The sequence below is a fragment of the Armigeres subalbatus genome, chromosome 2 (genome assembly GCF_024139115.2).
Source record: "Armigeres subalbatus isolate Guangzhou_Male chromosome 2, GZ_Asu_2, whole genome shotgun sequence".
Lineage (NCBI taxonomy): Eukaryota > Metazoa > Arthropoda > Insecta > Diptera > Culicidae > Armigeres > Armigeres subalbatus.
The window spans coordinates 232,965,615-232,979,925 of NC_085140.1; the positions used below are offsets into that span (position 1 = coordinate 232,965,615).

Consider the following 14,311-nt stretch of genomic DNA (forward strand, 5'->3'; position numbering starts at 1 on the left):
GTGGATTGATTGCATTAATAATCATCAGCATGTCAACTTTGTTGATAATTGTCACTGTTACTCTATTCGAGAACCAAAATACTTGCTTTACTTAATACCAACAATAATTTTAATTTATGCACGACTGTTTGTACGTTAGACTATAAAAAATTGTTAGGATTTGAAAATAAACCAATTTGGCCTTTCATCAGACTTGAAAGAAACTTAATATGTTCAGCTCATGAAGGGATCAATTCCCCCCGATATAGGGATCAAGTCTCCCGCAAGTTTTGAAATTGTCAAATTTTCTATCTTTTAGAAAAATCGATTTTTTGATAACTTTCATAAAAAAATAATTTCTTCCAATGATGTTTTTGAATAACTAATTAAATTGTTCATCAAGTCCATCTTAAATCGTATAGATTTAAGCATTTTACATCGAGAAACATCCGAAATAAAAAATGGGGATCATGTGTGTCCAGTTTCCCCTACTGTTTAGGCTAATACGTGCAACGCTTGCTGACTCAAAATCAAGGATTGAAGACGAAGTAATAACCTCGTTTATGACCTTAAATGGATTGAATTAGAGTGATGTGCTTTTAAATTTACTGCTCAAGAGCGCGATTAGGAGATGAGGTGTGCAGAGTGACGGCACTATCATCTCACGGTCGCATATGGTCCAGAGCTTTACGAACGACAACGACCTTATTGAAATCGATCGCAGAGCAAGTGGAGGCTTTTGCTCCACTGAAGAGGGAGACGGCGAGCTTTGCCCTTTCATCACCTCTATCTGTAAAAATAAATGAAATAGTTAACTAATGCAAGCAAGTTTTTTTATTATTACGCTGCGTTCATCAAAACAAATTTAAAAAAATATTATTCGTGGATATAGTACTGATCTCGTCCTTCTTGCTGAGTGTTGAATACTAACACAACAATGTTTGTGGCTTGCTAATAGATGTTAATAGCTTTTTGGACATGGTATGAAAGAAATGATACAGCGATGAATGTAACGAAATTCAGAATTATCACGTTCGTATGGTTCGACGCTTAATTAGTTTTCGGTTATGCTATGCACGCTTTTTGAATACATTTTTCTTATTTGATTACATATCTCTCTGGTAAATCATCTGAGCGATTCGTTGTATTTAGTTTCTCGAGCAGCACACTTTATTAGTGATAAACAAGTTTTTATGACTTACATACAACTAAACCTAGTTACATTTGAGCTGCTGCCATCTAATCAGTCAGAACTGTGCTACTATAGGGATATACTATCTTAAAACATTGATTCATTCTGGAGTTGGGCGTAAATGAAACTACACACATTTATTGTTTTTTGCAGTTCTCATTTTATCATCTTGTTGGGATATTAATTACATGTACATTGACAAGCCGTTCATCTTTTTGCGGTGTACGGGATAATATCTCCCTGCCGTACTTGATCTAAGCCTTAACAGTTACGAGTATTATAGCCTCCATAAGTCTTTGATAGCATGATAAATTTGCTTCTTCATATATCTGCCTTCTTATCAATTCCATGGTATAATAAAACATCAGCATATGGAATAATGATATCCTAAATTTTGTGTTATAACTTTACCTAACGATATGTTTCATTTTTGCTTTTGTTTCCCAAGTGAACTTACCCACTTGCAGTTTTGTGTGAATGTACACAACAGGTTTTGCTTGTATTATGTCTATTGTATATAATTTAGCTAAACGTACAGGCATTCTCTTTCATTCAACATTCTCGATTACAAGAAACAACTACTTATGGGCAAGTGACCCTATTCCTGGCCTCGAATGCAGCCTATTCATTACGAGCGTCATACTGTCGGCAGCAAAGCGGCGCAAAACAGCATAAACGGCACGAAGAACATTGTTTTGAACAGAGAGGGCAACCGCAGACGGGACGCGACCGAGTTTGATATTCCATAGCTTTCATCATTCATTCCCCCGACAATCAGATCTAAAATAAAAGTAAAAAACAGCAGTAATTACACGACCTGCAGTTTGTATCGCGAGTTTGCGATAAAAGGATCTCATTAGATTTGAACTCCTTTTGTTCGTCCCTACAAACCTTTCCGTTTACTCGTACTCTCCGTGCCATCCTCTATAACGTCGTTGGTTTCGTAATATGTGTGGCCCTTACGAGATTTATCTGTAAAGAGTAAATATAAAGCCAATTAGAAAAAATAGGGTTGACCAATTCCTTATATCAGCTAATGTGAAGAACGAGGTCATGCTGAAAACGCCTGGTTTCGACTCCCTGTGCCTACAGTTTACAAAAATGTTTGGTTGGAAATTCGCTCGCTTCGATTGTCGTAAATATTTCCATAAGTTTTTTGGAATGAAATATTCGCAGTTGATAATTGGTCTCCAGAACCAATATACGGATGTAATAATGTTTATAAAAATAGGAAAAGTTAACAGTTCGGATATAACACAAATATTTTTTAAAATCTAGTGGGATTGTAATATAAACACTCCGCAAAATGCCCTAAATATTAAAATAGCAAGTATTAATAACACAATTCAATAAAAGATATTCGTTATCCAGATTTTTTATTTTTTACCAGACTAAGGCCGGAGTGGCCTGTGCAACAAGGTCCTACACGAGCATCGTCCACACACTTAACTCATTTTACAGTATTCGGTAAATTTTACCGAAATCTCAACAGCAGAACTGTTCGGTAATTTTTTTTACAGATTTTTTGTAATTTTTTCCATTGCAAAACTGTCAAAATCACCGAAAATCAGTAAAAATATTTACCTAACAGTTCTGCTGTTGAGATTTCGGTAAAATTTTACCGAATTCGGCGATTTATTTTAAGTGTGCAGGTCTCGTGTCCATACAGAACTACCGGTATTTTGTAGATAGTCAGTTTGGTACGGCGGCGAACTCTATTCGATCGGAGCGTCTTGCGGAGGCCAAAGTACGTACGATTTCCAGCCACTATGCGTCTCCGAATTTATCTTCTGGTAGCGTTATCGGCGGTCACCAGTGAGCCCAAGTACACGAATTCTTCAACTACCACGATTTCGTCACCACCAATAGAAACTCGTGGCGGGTGGCTTACATTGATCTCTCTTGAGCCTGCTCCTATCATGTACTTCGACTAGTCCAAACCGTTTAGCTTCGCTTTCCAGTCTGATGTAGGTGTCCTCCATCCTCTCAAAGTTACGTGCCATGTTATCAATGTCTTTGGCGAAACCAAATAACTGGACGGACTTCGTGAAATTCGTACCACTCGTGTCAATCCCTGCCCTTCGTATTACTCCCTCCAAAGCGATGTTGAATAGCAGGCACGAAAGACCATCACCTTGCCGTAACCCTCTACGCGTTTCGAAGGGACTCGAGAATGCCCCTGAAACTAGAACTACGCACATCACCCGATCCATCGTCGCCTTGATCAACCGTATCAGTTTATCCGGAAATCCGTTTTCGTGCATTAGCTGCCATAGCTGGTCCCGATCGATTGTATCATATGCGGCTTCGAAGTCGATGAATAGATGATGTGTGGGCACGTTTTATTCGCGGCATTTCTGCAGTACTTGGCGAATGGCGAACACCTGGTCCGTGGTGGAGCGTTCGCCCATAAAACCCGCCTGGTACTGCCCCACGAACTCCCTTGCAATTGGTGCTAGTCGACGGCATAAAGTTTGGGAGAGTACCTTGTAGGCGGCGTTCAGCAATGTGATTGCGCGGTAGTTGCTACAATCCAGCTCATCACCCTTTTTGTAGATGGGACACACGACACCTTCCATCCACTCCTGCGGCAAAACTTCCTCCTCCCAAATCTTGGTAAAGACCCAGTGCGTCACTACGGTGTTTAAATAGCTCTCCTGGTAGTTGGTTAACCCCAGGGGCTTTGTTGTTCTTCAGCCGCCCAATCTCCTCCTGGATTTCCTCCCAGGTACATCACCATACCGCCATCTTCGTCTGCCACATCGCCATTCAGGTGTTATTCGTAGTGCTGCCGCCACCTTTGGATCACCTCACGCTCGTTCGTAAGAAGGTTTCCGTTTATGTCCTTACACATATCAGGTTGTGGTACGTGGCCCTTACGTGAACGGTTTAACTTCTCATAGAACTTTCGTGTGTTATTAGCGCAGTACAGTTGCTCCGCCTCTTCACGGTCTCGATCTTCCTGCTGGCGCTTTTTCCTCTGGAAAATCGAGTTTTGTCTGTTCCACGCTCGTTTATATCGTGCCTCGTTCGCCCTCGTGCGGTGTTGCAGCAATCTCGCCCATGCTGCATTCTTCTCTTCTACTAACTGCTCACATTCGCCATCATACCAGTCGACCCTTCGTGTGGGCAGTGCACGTTGATGATGCTATAGCTGAAGAAACGGCCTTTAATCCTCAGCTTACACATCCTTGCGTTGATTGGCTGCCATCCAATCACACGATGGCGCATCTAACTCAGCACTATGAAGCCGGTTCCCAGCTCGTTGGTGGTGCCACAGCTTTGGTAGAAGGTAGCCACTCGATGCCCGATTCCCGCTGAGGAAAATTAACATGATCTGAAACTTAAACAATATTCTAATCATTCTAAGAAGCATCTGGGATTCCTATTTTTTTCCTTTGCTGTTTTGAAACCTCATGGAAAATCACATTACTTATTATACGATCTGAAAGGAAAAAAATCACATAATATTATAATTGACTTCTCCAAGTGAATAAAAGTGTGCGTGATTCCGCAGTATTCCTCTCAAAGTGTTTGTGATAATTTTGCTACAACTGGATTACCATCCACTTTTGTTTTACACATCCTACACAGTGACATTAGTGTTGTTGATTTTGGCTTTGGAGGAGTCAATTGTTAGACTAATTTTTTGGCATAATTTATAAACATACGGTTTTCCTTACAAATACAGACAATACAGATTTTTATCGTCGCCAATACAGATTTACGAAAAAATCATCTGACAGCCCTGTTTCTATCGCTCTTATCGCTCCTTTCCTGCCGTGCGCCACAAGAAAATATGGTGTTGACTACTCTCCCAAAATGGTAATTTATGTATGGAATTTGGAAAACTTAGTTGAAGTAAAAAGAGCTTCCTACAAAATATATTGCGGTCACATATAATTTTTATTACATCAAAATGATCGTCGAAAAGTTTCAAAACTTTTGTCAGTTGGGTTTTGCGAAATTCGGTTCCTTTATGCGTCAAATCATCGGAGAGAGGTACTGAGAGGCGAAAATTTTAGTTGTACAATAGTTTAGTATTTAGAGCTTAATTCAAATTTGGGAAATAGTTGGTCCACAAAATTTTCTAGGAACATTCCTTGATAAATTCCAAAGAGATTGTCAGTTGTGATAAGCGAAATTCGTTCCCAATTCCGAGTTATTGACATTTTAGTATGAAAATACCGCTCTACCGCGAGAGAGCTTCCCTCAGACCTTAAAATGATTCGGATCTTTGAAGTGAATGAATGATTCGTGGATCATTTTTTAGAAGATCCGGTTCACCAGATCAGCAAATTATTTGACCATTTCTAAGGAAATGATAAAATGAAAAATTTATTATTTATACTTCATATGCTTGTGAAAGAAGTAAATTTATAGAGTAAATTTATTGTCAATACGCACGCTTAAAATCAATAACACAGAGATGTGTTTTTTTTCACACAAAACGGACCTAATGCAGAACATCACCTAGATGAGCGACAGTTACACAGGCACAAAAATGCCTCGTACGGTCGTGATAACGGTCCTTTTCAACATGTAAACGTTTGTACATATTCCTTGTTTCATGAGGAACCAAATACTGTTGAAAATATTGAAATCCAAGCTTCAATAAAACCACACGAGCTATTTTTGTGGCTGTGTAACTGTCGCTCATCTAGGTGCTGTTCTGCATTAGGTCCGTTTTGTATGAAGCAAACATATCTCTGTGTTATTGATTTTAAGCATGCGGTTCAAAAGAGTTTCACTATTTTTTAATTCTTCTTGCGTTTTGTTCTAAGGATCCGTTCCGGTTGAAAGATCCGGATCATAAGAATGAATAAACCAGATCTGATCCGACCATCAGAGTGATCCGTTATGCCCATCTCCCGATGGCCCGATGGTCCCGGTTTAATCAAAATCGGATCATTCTAAACAAAGTTATGCTGATTTGAAGTTCGACAAAATTTTGCCCAGCTCAACCTTTTTGTCTAATTCCTGTAGATGGATTATAACGAACACAGAAATTCTAAGATCCCGAATCAATGTTTTTAATGTCTTTATTATAGATACTTACTATCTCTTCCGAAAAGACGTAATTCGTTTAAAAAAAAAAACAAAAAAAGTGCTTTTCATGCTTTTAAATATGTTTATTAGATTTTCAACTTTTATCCAAAAGAACAAAAAATCACAATCACAATTTATTATAGTTTTTTAAAACCTGGCTTTTATCTTTCCATATATTTTAAACGAATGAATATGACAAATGTACTGTATGTACTACTTTTCGTAATATCCAATCGTTCATTTCAAAAGAACGGCTAAAAAAGTCCCAGGATGTTTTAACTTATCATGTACCCATTAAACCGATCATCCGGCAAAATAGCATACCTAGATTACAGAAGCAGTCACGTTGTAGGTATATGCATTACTCGCAAACACGTCACTACTTGACATTTGTCATGGAAAACAATATTTTGTGCAGTAATACTCATTATGTGTAGCTTTACACATTTTTTACGACTTCACAGGTCACAAAGGTTCCTTTTACTGCGCACCGACACTTCATGCATACAATCGGTCGTGTTGCTTCTTCTCTCGTTCCATAGTCACACACAGTACATGCCATGGCGGGAGCAAAGTAGGACCGGCACGTAAAGAATGTCTTTTGATTTGACTGCCTTTCCACCTGCCGTAATAATCCATACGTCCGTGTTTTCCTTCTTGGTTTTCCGGTTTGTTTTGCTTGCTTTCGTAAACAACTCCCCGGGGTCGAGTTGGTTTCCTTTCTGCTGCCCAATTTTCGACCCCGCCGAACAAAATCGCAGCCTACCGCCCCGGCGACTGCAACCTGGTGAGCTACGCTCTGTGCTGCTTTGGTGGGTGCCAAAGGTCTTGGTCGGTAATGAGACAAATGACGACGGATTGTTGGCAAATATGTAGGTAACAAGCTTTGTTGTGGTGCGTGCCGTTAAATGCTGCTGAAACCCAGAAATCCAATTGTTGACTCAGACTTGTTTCCGGTTGGCACCTCCGCTACCGTCGAGGCACTAATGTGAGCTGGGTGTAGAAACTTAAATCCTGGTAGATGTACACTTTTTCAAATCAATCCGGTTTTATCTAACTATATGCCACCTCGCCTAATGTCTGGTAGTTGCTGATTCAGTTGAAAAAATATATCACCGATAACTATACGTGGCAATTGCTTTATAATATCATTATAAGGCCTAGAAGGTATATAAAAGAGCAGTGCTCAGAAAAGCATATGATTACACTTTTTCATACAATAATCTATATATATAAAAACGAAATGGTCTGTGTTCGTATCCGCATAACTCGAAAACGGCTGGATGGATTTTCTTCATTCCTTCAGCAAATACTTATGTTCGTTATCGTTTCCGACGGGTTTATATGATATTTCCTCATGCGAAAATCATTAATAGGGTTGAGCAAATCATGAAAAACTAAAATTAAGAATCGTATGGAAATTTCGCATGGGTAGTTCACAACGCGCATTTTCGCCTACTATGCAGGACAACGTCTGCCGGGTCGACTAGTTTCTAAATAAATAGAAGAACTGTTCCATTTTCCATCTCATTGAACATATATTCATCTCGCAAAACAGAGAAATACAGCACCAATCGCTTGTCGCTTCTTTTTGCTAACATGCGTGCTCACTGCTGCAAAAAATCTCAAAAACAAAAAAAAAAACAAATCAAATTTCTTTCCATTGCTTTGTTTTTGATGGTATGGAAATGGGAGCTATGAGATGAAGTGCGGAACCGTTCCCCTACATAAATAAATAAATAAATAAATAAATAAATCCTTCCTTTTAGTAATGAATACCCATTTTTTTAAAGACATGATCACTGTCGTCGAATAGACGTCGCACGTCGTTACCTAGCATTAGGTAACGGACAAGACATTCACACAACATTCAGTGGACCAGTGGATAATTTTCCGTTTTACGAAAAGTTTTCTCCTTACCAGGGCGGGATTCGAACCCACACACCATATAAATAATTAAACCCACCACTCTACTATTTACGTGTTACTTACTCTCTAGACATACACTGGATAACTTGTTTTCCAGTTAATTTCCAGAAAATATTTTCAGGTTGTTCATACTCAACTTCTAACTATAATAGGGTTGCTCCATTGCTTAAGTTCAGCTCTCTTCGAGGATACTGAACCATAGTTAGCGTAGACCAGCAATGCCCAAGTTCTCTCCGGTGCTGCGACGCAGATCGCCTACAGTTGTAGTCGCATCGGTCCAACGGGGGGAGGAGAGTAGTCGATCTATTAGTTTGTTGGGGCTTTGGGCGGGGCCTTAATCAATTAGCAATAATGGGCTGTGGCAGTCGATGGGATCGAGCGACGGGGGCTTTTACGAGGCAGAAAAACATTCTGATCTTATTATTTAAGTTATTGTAAGGGAAGTTCCCGGCAGAGTCGGTAGGAAGAATGATGATTGCCCTAAGAGAACTTAGTGGGTTTCATATTCCTATATTTAGTACGAAATTGCTTTCTTGGATATTCGTAATTTCCTTTATTCAGCAATCGGTTTCCGATATGGGTTCGCATATCGCATATCGCTCCCAGAGGATGCCGGATCCCTGGCTGCTTTCGGTTGGGGACGTTCCGGCATATGTGAGGCCTTCACAACTCCAATCGTTCAGTCTGGATAGAATAAACGGGATGCTAGTCTCAGGGTCCACTTGGGATCCTAAGTTTTTAAATCGATTTTTGCCCAGTATTTTAATAGTTGGCTCTATTGTTGACAGTTGTTGGCGTGGTCACGGTTGGGTTTTACGACAAGATTTAGATTACAGTCTCAAAAAGTGAAGAAAACCCAACTAAGGGTCTTTCAGGGTTCATTTCGAGCTGGCGAGTTCGCCAGACTTGAACTCGACGAATGTCACTGTCTGGAGTATGTATCCCTATCTCACACAATAGGTTTGTTTTGCAGCCAACATTACGTGACTGTATCCCACTGACAGTTCTGTATCCTAATGGAAATTAAATGTGATGATTGTAAACAAAACATACTATCATGAATTTTATACTGAGATGTTGGCTACAAAAACATGGCGTCATGCCACCGACCTGCGTCTGCTTTAAAACATCATGTTATTTGTGCAAGTCCTGAAGCGACATCTGGTGGCAGCTGGTAAAATACCACAAGAGCAACTCCGACCTCCTACGACGCGAGAAAGAGAGATTCTAAATTGTATATCTCTCTTTTACACATTCATTCCAACAGAAATAAACAACTAAGTATACCGTCGTCGGGGGTGACAATGGGTCAAATGGGGGTGAGAATGGGTCACTGTTTCAACTACTTAGAATGCTTGTAGAATATATTGAATGCATCTGAGGACAAGAAGACTAAAATATAAGAGACCTTTTTGAACGATTTTGCTCTACGACCTCCAGACCAAGATTTTTTTATGTACAGGTTATCGGACTTCGTCAGTAGATGGGAATAACCAGCGCGGGGGGGAAACATACATTTTCAGTGCAAAACGTAAACAAACGAGCATAAATTCCATACAAAAATCCAAGATGGCTGAGTTGGGGATATTGACAAGTCGGATAACCTGTATACATAAAAAAATCTTGCTCCAGACTGCCGGTGAGAACGATGACCCATTCTCACCCCCAGACCCATTGTCACCCCCGATGGCGGTAAGAGATTGTGACCGTTCATTTTCGGGTCACAGTTAAATATTTGGTGGGAAGGCCAGTTAGTGGTTTAGCTCGAAAAAAAATTGTTATAAATGTTTTGTGTTGTCATAAATGTCTGAATATTAAATAAATGTCTGTCTCCACTTTTTGTAGTGTTTGAGTGATATTTATTTTGTGTTCAGTAACTTTTGGTTGATGTCTCCAGATTTATTATTTATTTTGTTTGTTTCGTTCACTGCAACTTTAGTTTATTTATTTATTTATTTATTCATTTATTTATTTATTTATTTCTTATTTATTTATTTATTAAAAAGTTTATTTATTTCTTATTTATTTATTTATTTATTAAAAAGTTTATTTATTTATATATTAGTTTATTTATTCATTTATTTATTTATTTATTTCTTATTTATTTATTTAATAAAAAGTTTATTTATTTCTTATTTATTTATTTATTAAAAAGTTTATTTAAATTGATAAGCGGAAACAAGTGTTAGGGACTTTTTAATTGTTAAGGCTTAGCATGCAGCCAGTGTCGGAGTGAATATTTAAAGTAGTATGGGACATCAGCCAGCTCAATACGTGAGCGTAGATATAAGATTTGTGCCTGTGTTATCGTCGTTCGTCCATCATCAGATTATCGTATGCGTCGTAGTCTTCTATTGCTGTGTTTCGTCATTGTCATTGCTCAATTTTGTCGAGTCATATGCCGTGGGAAAAACTATAAATACCATTCCCCGAATAGGGTGAGGGCTCTTTTGAATATAGTCCGGAGGAGTGAAGAACGGTGTGACGGTTCGCGGTATAGTTCGCCTGTAATACTAACCGTAGTAGTTCCGCGTAAGTTAGCGAACAGTTTTGAAAACTTAAAAGCTAAAAGTTAAAACGTTTTAAAACTTACGAACTAAAAGGTGACATTACAGTTATAGTACCACTAAATTTAAAACACCTAAATAAGCTAATTAGTACGGGTCAATTACGGATATCACCACAAACGACTAGGAATGTGCACCAATTTTTCAAGTTAATCCTAGTCGCGTTTTTTTTCGGTTGGCCATACAACGTACCATCAAACTCAAGCGAGCAGTGGTGAACATTTTGAACTGCAGTGCAAGTGACAATGAAAAGTGGTTGAGCGAACAATACTAGTGGTATTGCGAAAAATCTGTGATTGTTCGTCTCTAAAGGTGCTAGCTCGCTTGAGACTGACCACTGATAGTGCGCGCGAAATCTGTACCACTCCCCGGACTCGGAACTGTGGCTGACGCTAAATAAAAGCCAAACCGTCAGTGTAGTGATTCCCTCGTCAATTATGGGAATGTGACTGAAGCAAAGAAAAGGAATTGAGATAAAGAAGAAGAAGAAGAAGAAGAAGAAGAGAAAAGAGGAGACGTTCCTGTGACGACTGAGACGACCATCAAGCATGCCAACGGTTCCTGCATCGGCCGCAACGGTGAGCTCAATCTAAAAATAAAGGCCAAATAATAGCCCAAATTAGTGCACTTAAAAAAAAATTAGTTTAATTAAATGTGTATGGCCTGCTAAATCCTAACTTTGTTGTGTTCATTTTATTGTTTTAAAGAAAATCTTGTATTCCGCCATTTTGTTGCTGTATGTCCGCCTTGCCACCAAATATAAGGGAAGAATATCCGGGAGAATCGAAGTGAAAAACGACCCTGAAGAGAAACCGTGTTGAGGACCACTGCTCCTATGGTGATACCATTACAGGGGTTCTTAACCGGTTTCCACAAAGTTTCACTAAGTATCAAGATGCAAGAGAATTAAATATTCTCTGCGCTAGCGGGTGCTTGATTTCACTCTCCAACTGTTTCGTACAACAGTGCCCTATGGAGCGAAGTATCATTCTTAACTCAGCACCTTGAAATTCTTCGTGAAGCTACTTTCCTCGGGAGTATATCTGGTGCTGAAGCATCGGTCCTTGTATTCATTGCTTCATTCGCCGAAGCCTTGACTGTTACCTTTTGACATAAAACGGACGCAAGCAAGGCTCCACATATGTTCCTCGAGTCAGAGGATACTTTGTTGATTAGTGAAACCGCTCTGAATTTAGCAGTCATTCATCTGACCTTAATTGCACCATAGGTGTCAACTGTTCGAATGTAGCAGCAAAAATGATATTAGACGGAAGCAGATGTTGACGTAAATACAAACAGATAAAGTCAAGAAATTTGTGAAAGAGCGAATCGTTTCGTGTGTGTACCAATGTACCATGAGGCAATTCATGTGGTATGTTGTTTTGTATTTGAGCTGGTCTACATAGGTCAGGTTCCCAGATCAGATCCAGTGAATTTATGGATTAGACATGGTCACGTTTGATGGGCACGATTCCCCAGGGTAACCGTCTAATACTTTTGATTCCTTGTTTGATGTCCAAGTTTGAAGTGGAAATCTACCCCCGGAAAGAAGTGCATCAAGTCGCCGGAAGATAGTTGCTTCGTCGACGTTGCTAGCTGAAAGCTGAAAGTGAAGATCGTCTACGTAAAAATCTTTACGTGGAATTTTAGCTGTTATAAATGAGAAATGAGAAATAAGAAGTGAGAAGCAACAAATGAAAAGTGAGATCCAAGAAGCGAGAAATAATAGCTGTAAAGTAAAATGTAGTGGACTGAAAAGTAGGATGTGAAATCAGAGAAGCAAGAAATAAAAAATGAGTATTGAAAAGTGAGAAATTATTCATTATTCCTTCTTTCTTTATTTTTAACCATTTTGATTATTTCTTTCTCATCCTACATCGCTCTTTCTTCTTCGTTATTCCTTCCTACTTCATGTTCCATCTTCTCCATTCCATAGTTCCTCTTTTTTAATCTTTCATTTTCCTTCTTCCTTTATCCATCTTTCTTCTTATTTTTTTCCTTCTTCTTGCTTTATTATCTCTGGTACCTTCCTTCATCCTTATTGCTTTTTCCCTCTTCATTTTTTTCTTCCTTTTTATTTTTTTCATCTTCCTTCTTCTTCTTCCTTGTTGTCTTTTTTATTCCTACTTCCTTGTTAATTATTTATTCTCACAACTCACTTCGTGATTGTTACAGACCGAAGTGGCCTGTGCGATATAGAAGAGTCTTCTCCATTCGGCTCTGTCCATGGCTGGCAGCCACGCAGTCCAGGGTCCACAGGTCATCTTCCAACTGATCGATCCACCTTGCCCACTGCGCACCTCGCCTTCTTGTGCCTGTCGGAACGTTGTCGAGAACCATTTTCACCGGGTTACTGTCCGATATTCTGACTACGTGCCCGGCCCACCGCAGTCGTCCGATTTTCGCGGTGTGAACGATGGATGGTTCTTCCAGTAGCTCATGCAACTCGTGGTTCATTCGCCTCCTCCACGTACCGTCCGCCATCTGGTCCTCCAGGAGCATCGTCCAGGTCTCGTGTCCGTAGAGGACTACCGGTCTAATGAGCGTTTTGTAGATAGTCAGTTTGGTACGGCGGCGAACTCTATTCGATCGAAGTCCAAAGTCTTGCGGAGTTCAAAGTACGTACGATTTCCAGCCACTATGCGTCTCCGAATTTCTCTGCTGGTATCATTTTCGGCAGTCACCAGTGAGCCCAAGTACACAAATGCTTCTACCACCTCGATTTCGTCACCACCGATGCAAACTCGCGGTGGGTAGCTCACATTGTCTTCTATTGAACATCTTCCTATCATGTACTTCGTCTTCGACGTGTTGATGACTAGTCCGATCCGCTTGGCTTCCCTCTTCAGTCTGATGTAGACTTCCTCCATCTTCTCAAAGTTACGTGCCATAATATCTATGTCGTCGGCGAAGCCAAATAGCTGGACGGACTTATTGAAAATTGTACTACTCGTGTTGGTCCCTGCTCTTCGTATTACCCCTTCCAAAGCGATGTTGAATAGCAGACACGAAAGACCATCACCTTGCCGTAACCCTCTGCGGATTTCGAAGGGACTCGAGAATGCCCCTGAAACTAGAACTACGCCCATCACCCGATCCATCGTCGCTTTGATCAACCGTGTCAGTTTATCCGGAAATCCGTGTTCGTGCATTAGCTGCCATAGCTGGCAATGTGATTGCGCGGTAGTTGCTACAATCCAGCTTATCGCCCTTTTTGTAGATGGGACACACGACACTTTCCATCCACTCCTGCGGCAAACTTCCTCCTCCCAAATTTTGGTAATGACCCAGTGCAGCGCTCTAGCCAGTGCCTCACCACCGTGTTTAAATAGCTCTCCCGGTAGTTGGTCAACCCCAGGGGCTTTGTTGTTCTTCAACCGGCCAATCTCTTCCTGGATTTCCTGGAGATCCAGAGCCGGTAAAGTTATGTTCTGCACGCGTGCTCCCAGATCCATCACCATACCGCCATCTTCGTCTGCCACATCGCCATTCAGGTGCTCCTCGTAGTGCTGCCGTCACCGTCACCTCACGCTCGTTCGTAAGAAGGTTCCCGTTTATGTCCTTACACTATCAGACTGTGGCACGTGACCCTTAC

The 14,311-nt window shown here is 40.2% G+C and overlaps 1 protein-coding gene across 6 annotated transcripts in view; it reads right to left on the reverse strand.

Moving 5' to 3' along the window:
* Positions 1-1,307: 1,307 nt before the first annotated feature.
* LOC134211888 (opioid-binding protein/cell adhesion molecule homolog) overlaps positions 1,308-14,311 on the reverse strand; it is a 166,577-nt gene continuing 153,573 nt past the window's right edge. For all 6 annotated transcript variants that reach the window (XM_062689254.1, XM_062689255.1, XM_062689250.1 and 3 more), the window contains exons 10-11: positions 2,063-2,143; positions 1,308-1,951 (exon numbers count right to left, since the gene is read on the reverse strand). In XM_062689254.1, coding sequence (XP_062545238.1) covers positions 1,809-1,951; positions 2,063-2,143 — 224 coding nt within the window. In that variant the 3' untranslated portion in view covers positions 1,308-1,808. The remainder of the gene's footprint in view (positions 1,952-2,062; positions 2,144-14,311) is intronic.